The sequence below is a fragment of the Penaeus monodon genome, chromosome 26 (genome assembly GCF_015228065.2).
Source record: "Penaeus monodon isolate SGIC_2016 chromosome 26, NSTDA_Pmon_1, whole genome shotgun sequence".
NCBI lineage: Eukaryota > Metazoa > Arthropoda > Malacostraca > Decapoda > Penaeidae > Penaeus > Penaeus monodon.
The window spans coordinates 21,940,419-21,949,939 of record NC_051411.1 but is presented as its reverse complement, the minus strand read 5'-3'; the positions used below and the strand labels follow the sequence as shown (position 1 = coordinate 21,949,939).

At 40.9% G+C, this 9,521-nt stretch overlaps 1 protein-coding gene across 1 annotated transcript in view; it reads left to right on the top strand.

Annotated features, from left to right (window-relative positions):
• Window positions 1-7,637: 7,637 nt before the first annotated feature.
• LOC119590000 (axonemal dynein light intermediate polypeptide 1-like) overlaps window positions 7,638-9,521 on the top strand; it is a gene marked incomplete at its 5' end in the record, with an annotated part of 16,380 nt that continues 14,496 nt past the window's right edge. The window contains 2 exon segments of the mRNA XM_037938709.1: window positions 7,638-7,704; window positions 9,489-9,521. The exon segment at window positions 9,489-9,521 is cut by the window's right edge and continues 77 nt beyond it. Coding sequence (XP_037794637.1) covers window positions 7,638-7,704; window positions 9,489-9,521 — 100 coding nt within the window.

Below are 9,521 nucleotides of genomic sequence, written 5' to 3'. Positions count from 1 at the left end.
ATATTTAAATTTTTAAACACACCCACTACACACACACACACCACATATATATGTATGTATGTATTTGCGTGTGTGTGTGTATATATGTGTACGATGTAGCAGACGGGACCGGTGACCTCACCTCGCTCCCCCCATGCTTCCTCCAGCTGTAACAAGGGTGAGGTTAGAGGAGGGGGGTGGAGTTGGAGAGAGACTGGTTTCTGTTTGTGTGGCGAGAGAAGGAGGGGGAACTAATTCAGAAGTAGATGGTGAAGGAGAAGATGAGTGAGAAGAAGCAAGAGAGTCTGAGTCCGTTCTTTCCCCCTTAGCCCATAAGAGCTGATGCCGCCTCCTCCACAACTACTGCGACCAGATCAACTTAAAACTATGTGTCTGTTCTTTCAATAAAGCTGAAAATCAGACACTGAGTTTCCTCTGGACCTGCCAGATAATATAGTGGTATTCTAGTATAATTTAAATTAGAGACCATTATAGTAGTTTGTAAAAGGCTATGATCCTTAGTACAATGGTGAACAGAGGGTAGTTATAGTTGTTAAATGGCGTGACTCTTTATTAATAAAGATTTGACACACAGATGGGAAACACATGAGACGATGTCTAAATATATGAGTAAGGCAGGTCACGTGTCAGGTCAGCCTGCTCGGAGGCGGAGGGCTAGGCCGACTTTACCACGTTGAGCTCTGGTCACGAACTCCTTGAGGCCTAGGTCATCCTTGGTATAAGTAGTGACCGTTCCCAGCCGGAAGTTGATAGTAAGAGAAGAGAAGCATGGGAGAGAGAGGTGAGGTCACCGGTCCCGTCTGCTACATTGTACATTGCTTGGCCCACCTACTCATGCCTCGCCCTTGAGGCGTCTTAAGATTTGCCTCTAGGGTGACCTAACCTGGCTGGTCATCTCGTGTCTCGACGTACGTTGTCCTGGTGCATCTTTGTGGCTGCTCGTCCCTGTCCGTCCCTCATCTTCCTGGTCCGCGGTGTAATCTGTCCGTCCTCAATGTCCCACACGTCCCGAAAGTCTCGCACAGCCTTCCTTGGACTTCGGATTCATCTAGACTTCCTCGTAGTCCTTGTCCCATGGCTAACTCACGGCAATCCCTCGTCCAAGACGTCTTCACAGATCTCGTCCAGGTCCTCGGCGCCATGCTCATCCTCGTCCTTGTGATCTTAATCTGGATCTACGGCGTCGGGCAGGGGGGGGCGGCATCTCAGGCAGCTGATACCTGCACTAAAAAGCTCCTGGAGTTGACTGGATCTACGGGCGTCTGCCAGGTGTCGCCCATCCACAGCATCCTGGGGCAACTGATACCTGCCCTGATGAGTTCCTGGTTCTTCGCTGGATCTACGGGCATCCCAGCAGGCATTCTTCCTCCACACACCGTTTTTTTGCCCTCACAATCTCGTCCAGGTCCTTACGGCGGCATGCTCGTCTCTAAGTCCTCGTCCTCTTCATCTAGATTCTACGGGCATTGGTAGAGGGCGGCATCTCATAGCGGCTGATATCTGCGCTACACATCTCCTGGAGTTGACTTTTCTGCGGGTTGTTCCCCCAGGCGTCCGCCCATCCACAGCCTCCCTGGGGCGACTGGTACCTCTGTGCTGGCGAGTTCCTGGTGCTTCGCTGGATCTACGGACGTCTTGGTAGGCGCACCACGTCACTACATCATGGGATGGCTTTAACACCTGCTCTAACGAACATCCTTGTCTGCAGGCCTATGGCGATCACCGATGCCGTTCTTCCCACAGCTCCTGGCGTTTCTGCATCTGTGTCCTCCTACGGTGCCCGTGTCGGTTATCGAAGGTCCGACTGCAATAATAGTCGGGGAACCAGATCACATACACGTAAGGGCCAGATAGCAAGAAAAATAAAGCAACGGAGAAGAGGGGTGTTAAGTTCATTAGCTGTTATTTATACTAAATTTTTGGTTTTTAATTTTGGTTTTTTAAACTATTTTGTCTTTTTTTTGTTTTGTGTTTTTGTTACCAACGATAAAGAAATTAGGAGAGGGAGATTGTCAGTAGCGATCCGCCTGGCCTGGCTGAACTACCAACCGCTGTGATAGATATGAGAAGTAGATAGAAGAGCTAATGACAACGGCAATCCGCAAGGATTTACTTTGACGAATTGTCGTCACACAGAGAAGAAAAAATGGTCATCTTTATTTTTTTTGTAAATCATGTACTAGTCACTCCTCACGACTGACAAAAATAAACAGGCTCAAGAGATACATCATAGATCTTTCGCGGCACTGAAGACAGCAGCAAACCCTATTAATGAAAGGTTTCATTGTCTTTTTTCTGTCGTGTATGAGTTGAGTGAGTGAATATTTGGTGTGTGTGTGTGTGCTACATCGGAGTGGATGATAGTGAAAGCGAGAGTGACCTCAGCACGGAATGAATAACAAAGCACGCATATTAACGTTCACTATAACAAACTGAGGTAAATTAGCGAATGCTACTATTGAAATTATATGTCAGTTTACCACATTGAAATTTACATATAATTATATACAAACAGAATGTACGCTTAATGATTGGTGGACGTGAAAAAAATATTCACAAGCCTTTTAGCAAGCAAATTCTTCTCGGGGGTCGAAATCTGAACTGCCGAGGTAATTATTTCTAGCTATACATGTTAGACTTCATCGATGGGGGGATCCTATACCCCAAAATGCCGTACATTGCAGAACCGAGCCAGGAAAATCTATAAATATACCTGCTCTTTTCTGCGTAATCGTGTGATGGACGCTCGTGACATTCCTATGGAATATCTCAATTATCACGATCAACATGATCACGTGGGATATACCCAAAACATGCAAGCGACTTCAAGAGGGTGAAAAGGGTGCGATTAATAAGTGAATAATGATTCTAGCTTAAACCCTAGTCCTACATTAATTAACAGATGTAATCATGGGTCACACCAACTCAAAGTTGCCAATCGAACGAATAACTTTGGTTTTACCTGTACCTACTTTTCGAACATTGGAGCGCAGATCTAGTAGGCGTTTATGCAACCCCGGGGTATATCGGGCAATCCTGTGCACCATGATATGGGGGGAGATCCTACGCTATATTCAAAATAATAAATTTATATGAAATTGCGTTACAAGCTCCGTTTTAGCGCCGATAGAACATGTCACCACTAAGCAATTTTACAGTGCTATGGTTAATCCCCTAGGTTTGACCGGAAAAAGGAAAAAGTGAGGTCAGGTTAAGACCACAACCGACCGATAAGATAAAATCATGAACGCGTTAAATTCGTTGCAGATGAAACAACATAAATATCTAAAAACGAGAGAAATTAATTAACTACTTAACTAATGCATGATATTCATGTTTATTGACCACATACTCGATCACACGAAAATACAATCTGAGGTCAAAAGATTAGTGTGAGAATGTGCCATTTGCTGTCACTTAGCACTGAACACATTTACGGGAAAAGAAGAAAGGGAAAAGAAACAATAAAAGGGGAACGCCCAAATGTGTGCTTACGTGGTTTTGTTTTCTTAGACATGTCTTGGAAAGCAGTCGAGCGTTTTTTCTTCGGAGGTGGTGTGTTCGTGTTGTGAGCCGAAAGGATGCAACAGCACCGCTGCTACCAGATTGTAAAAGTCTATGACTACTCTAGTCCAGTGGCTGACTGGGACTCAAAACACATGTAAAGGGGGGAACACATGCTACGACGACGCTATGACTTGGTATTGGGTAATGGCGGTGAGCACAGGTCGCGGGGTCAGGTAACTCTTTATTGCTAAGAGTACCACACAGTATGGGAACGCACGAGACGATGTCTAAATATATGGGTAAAAGGCGGTCCACTGTCGGTACGTCTGCCGCTAGGGGAGGCCTAGGCCACCTTAACCACGTTTGAGCTCTGTCACAAAACCCTTGAGGGCCTAGGTCATCCTCGGTATAAGTGTGAACGTCCGCTGCCAGAAAGCAATGAGCAGCTGGAGGAAGCATGGGGTCGCAGGTGAGGTCACTGGGCCCGTCTGCTACATCAATCCCATATCTATGCCCATACATACATACATAATAATAGTATATATCTCTATACTATATATATATATATATATATATATTAATATATATATCTTATATATTATATATATGTATATAATAATCATATAATATATATATATATATATATATATCTATACTATATATTAATATATATATTTATCATGTTTTATAATATATATATATTATCTATCTAATCTTATCTATCTATCTATCTATCTATCTATATATATATATAATATATATATAGTTATATATATTATATATATCTATAATATATATATACACATATGTATGTGTGTGTACATAAATACATACATTTACATATAATATATATAATATAATATATATATATATATAGATAATTCTATATATATATTATATTATATATAGATATATATATATATGATATATTATGCTATGTTGTAACGTATGTACACACACACACACACACACACACTCTGACTCTCTCTCACTCTCTCACTTACACTCACACAAACACAGACACACACACATATGCATTTGCATTTATCATCATCACTGGGGAGCAAATGCTGATGCGGGCTTATATCCACCCTTCGCTTCACCACTCTCATGGTGAGCCACCATGCAGGGTCTAGGCCCATCTCTAGGTCCTCAAGACAAATCTGATCAAGCTGCCCAATCCACTGCATCCTAGGTCGTCTCACAGGCCTCCTACACCTGGGGTTGTCTCAAACAGAATCAACCTGGTGGGCAGGATCATCATGTGGTGCCTGTATAGCCTGAGTTGGCGGTCTCAGTTTGTGCAATGAATGGATCCTGTAACCGTTGGTTGGACATGTGGCACTGCCAACTGTACCCTATGATCTTTTGCAAAGACCTGTTGCAAAAGGTATCAAGACGAGATTCCAAGGCACAGGATAGCGTCCAAGTTTCACTACCGTATAGTAAAACTGGCAGTATCAGAGCCTTGGAGACACACAGCTTGGTCTTTCTGCACAGATACAGGCATCTTCAAATAGTCGTGTTGACTGTCCCCTATTGCCAGGCCAATCCTTCTACTAACTTCCTGATCTGACAGCCCAGTCATGAACTACACTACCAAGTGACTCCACTCCAATGTGACTCCAATGTCCTCTCCTCACGCACATACCGGCTGAGCAGGTCCCCCACCACACTTTACAGCACTTTCAGTGCCAGCATACAGGCTTGCTATTAATCTAATAACATTTGTTGGAATTCCTCATAGTCTCAGGATCTCCCAGTTATTCACTTTGCACATATCAAATGCCTTCATGAGGTTGATGTAAGCTGCAAGGAACCCACGAACGTCGCTCTATAATGACTCGAAGTGCCAGGATAAAGTCTACTGTAAATTTACCAGGAGTGATACCAGATTGCTCTGGCCTCTGGTGCCTCAGCAGATTGTCTCTGATACATCTCAGAAGGATGTGAGCGAGAACATTACCTAGTTTACTGAGAAGTATAATGCCTCCGGTGATTGCTGCAATCCCATCGATCACTGACTGTTCTCCTTCCATAGAGGAATGACTTCACCACTCAACAGGTCAAGGGGAAATGGTACCAGTCAGGACAGCATGGAAACCCTTTGTCATAGATTCACCACCAGCCTTTAATAGTTTAGCTGGGATACCCGCTGCTTTACCACTTTTCAGCTTGGAGATCGCCCTCCTATCTTCAGTGAGGGAAAGTCCTCACTGGAAGTTGGGTCCAGCAGAAGAATCTCGACACTACCCAAGTTAACTGTTGGTGGATCAACCTGGTACAACTGCTCAAAATATTCAGTCCAGTGCTCCCGCACCCCAGAAAGATCTGAGAGAATCTGGCCATTTACTGAGCAGAATGGAATGGCCTTCGACTTACTCTGTAAGATTCCCGATAAACCCTCTCAGCAGTGATGAGTTCTGCGCGCCAGGGAGTGATGCAAATTACTCCTCTGTCAGACGAGCGGCGCGACAACTATTTGTGGCTTCTAGTGTTTCCTGTGAGATGAAATTCTGTCTTGCTCTCGCTAACCAATTCTTAAGCTGCATCAATCATTTCACACTTGAAGGTGTCCCACAGCAGTAAAGGGTCCGTCAGATCTCCGAGTGCTGCAGAACCACCAGAGATAGCCTCAGCAACCCCCCGGGCAGACTCCCCCTCCCTCAGCCATGTCCACATGAAACACCCTAGGACGATCATTGGAATTTTGAAGTGTTGGTAGCAACAACTAATCTATGATCAATACCACAAAACTTGGCACTCCGATATAACCTTCAGTTCCGGAGGATCCTCCAAATGAGTACTAATGAGGATGTGGTCAAATCCCTTGGCCACATTACTCGCATCGCTTTACCATGTACAACGTTGCTGGTCAGAGCGCTGGTACCAAGAACCAGAAAACCTCGATGGTGGCATCAACTCCCAAGTCATGAGGACCAACAGACATCTCGTAGCCAGCTCGATCGCAGCCAGATACCGCATTGAAGAACAATGCGAATACTCGCCTAGGACAGCTCACATCTATAATAGGTGCGAGTTTGGCGTAAAACACACATGCGCGCGCGCACGCACTCACGCAAGCACGCACACACACACACGCACACACACACACACACACACCAACACACGTGTGTGTGTGTGTTGTGTGTGTGTTGTGCGTGCGTGCGTGCGTGCGGTGTGTGAGTTTGCCTGTGGGGGGTGCGTGCGTGCGTGTGTGTGTGTGTGTGTGGTGTGTGTGTGTGTGTGTGTGTGTGGTGTGTGTGTGTGGTGTGTTGTGGTGTGTACGTACACTCTTATTTTATATATATGTAAGGTAATATATATTAATAGCTATATATAATAATATATATATTATCTATATATATAATATATATATATTGAATATATATATACTTGGTATATATATATATATATATATAGTATATTTGTCTGAATACATAATGTATCTATATATTCCATATCATTATATTATATATATAATATATCTATATATATAATATATATATATCTTATTAAAATAATCTATAATATGTGTGGGTGTGTTGTGTGTGGTGTTTGTGTGTGGTGGTGTGTGTGTGTGTGTGGTGTGTGGTGTGGTGTATATATATATATATATGTAATATATATATATATATAATATATATATATATAATATATATATATATATGTATATATGAAAATATTTTTACATATATGTGTATGTATATTTGTGTGTGTGTATGTATATATGTATTTATAAATATTTATATATATGCATTTATATATATTTATATATATATGTGTATAGTATATATATCTATATATATATATATATATATATATTTTTTATATATATATGTATATATACACTATCAGAACCAACACTATTAATAAAGTAATTAAAACATAGCAGGCTGCTTTTTATACAGAAGGGTATTGTATTTAATATCTAAAATTAATGGTTTTGCTATCCTGCGTGTTTCCTTTCGTTACTGATATTCATTGCCGATTTTCAGATAATTGTTGATAATATTCCTCTAATGAATATCAACAAAATACTCTTCATCTGTGCGTATCATCTACGCTTCTCGCCAGCAGATGATTATCGTAGTTTACTCGTGGCTAACGTCTGTGGGCTCTGATTCCAGGAGGAGGAGACTCAGGACGACCTGGAGATCATCAACGACGCCATACACATGAGCGGCGGCGACGAAGGTAAGGCACTTCGGGCTTTCGGTGACAGGGTTGTATAGCCGTCATTAATCCGTCTTCTGCGACAGCATATTTAGGATTAAAAGAATGGAAAAAAAGAATAAAAAAGTAAAATGAAGAGGCACAAGAAAAATGTAATTAAATAGTTCATCAGACGTTTAAACGATAATGATTTTAATATCGGTTTGTCGTCTGAGGAAGACCTTATTCGACGTTATTCATTCTCATTTCTACCTATTTCAAACCCCCAGTGAACTCTGGTCACTGTAACAGCTGGTGTCAGGCACTCTGCATTTAAGCGTTGTTTGTAAATCCATCCGTTTAGAAATGCGTTTTTATTAGCCTCTTCCTTTGCCGGAGTAATGTCGGACTACTTTGATTATCGCAGGCCTCTGCGAAAAAGGTTTGAGACTTGGGGAAAGCTGTTTTCACAACAGTTTGTAATTCTTTAACAGTGTAGGTTTATATAAAGCAGTACACCATGTGATTTGGTATCATTATTTCTTAACAATGGAAGGTATGAGGAAGAGTTTATCTGTTTAATATGTCAAGTTGAAAAAAATAAGTTGTGGCCCCTCGCCGTGAACAGCAGTGGTAGCTTGCTGCTCTTCTCTGTTCTATTATATTGCACAATTATAATATAACTATCGTATTCGAACAACAGCTTCATCTGCATCAGTTCATGTTTTATTATATGATCGTTCATATAACTGCAGTCCTTGCTGATTTTAGATAGCAAAGAGCGTTTGATTACCTGCTCTTTGACCGAAGATTAGTCCGAGAGCCAGGTCATAACTCCCTGGTCGTGAACTAGCTGTCTCTGAGTACGACTGGGTCTAATGCAAGGTCAATTACATGCCTAGTCACATTAAGCAACCTGTATTTCTACGTGTTTCAACTTTAAAAAGCTCTATTCTCCTCTACTGATTATATGGCCTGTGTCAGCGGTCTTCTCTTTTTCCTTTATTTAAAAAATCGTCATAGCAAAGCATTGTTACTTCTAAACGACTGTTGTACCAGGATTGCCATACCGGTACACGCCGGCGTATCGATGTTACTACAACGAAAGAATTACCTGGAGTGGAGGAAGTTCGAGCCCTTGTCAGGGAGGTTGTTAGTCATTTATAAGGAATGCACATTAATTCTGGAGGAGATAAATGATCGAAACACGTGCATTACATTTCCGGCTTTGTAGAGTTATTCACTTTCATTTATACAGTTTCTGTGTGAATTCTGTTCATTGTCAGCTCTAATATTGTTCACATCATAATTGTTATTTTCTATTAGGTAAAGTATTAATGACAGATTATTAAGATGTTATCATTGTCATAATTGTTACTATTACTATGACTTTATTGCCAATATTATTATTATCAGTTATTATTATTATTATTATTATTATTATTATTATTAATTACTACTATCATCATTGTTACAGATATTGATAATAATAATAACCAATATTACTAGCATTATTATTTTTATTAGCACCATCATTACATCATTATCTATTATTATTATTGTTGTTGTTGTTATCATCATCACCATCACCATCACCATCATCATCATCATTATTCTTATTATTATTATCATTATTACTATTATCGTCAGCATCAATGATACTATTATCATAACTTATTATTGTTGTTGTTACTATAATTATTGTCATTAAAGTTGTTGATGATGTTTATGCTACCTTGCATAATTTATTTTTCACACTGCATCATTCCCTTATCTCTTTGCATACGTTACTGATGTCTGTTTTTTTATTATTATTAAAATGGTAGATGAGGACGACGAAGAGGAAATGACGGACAGAG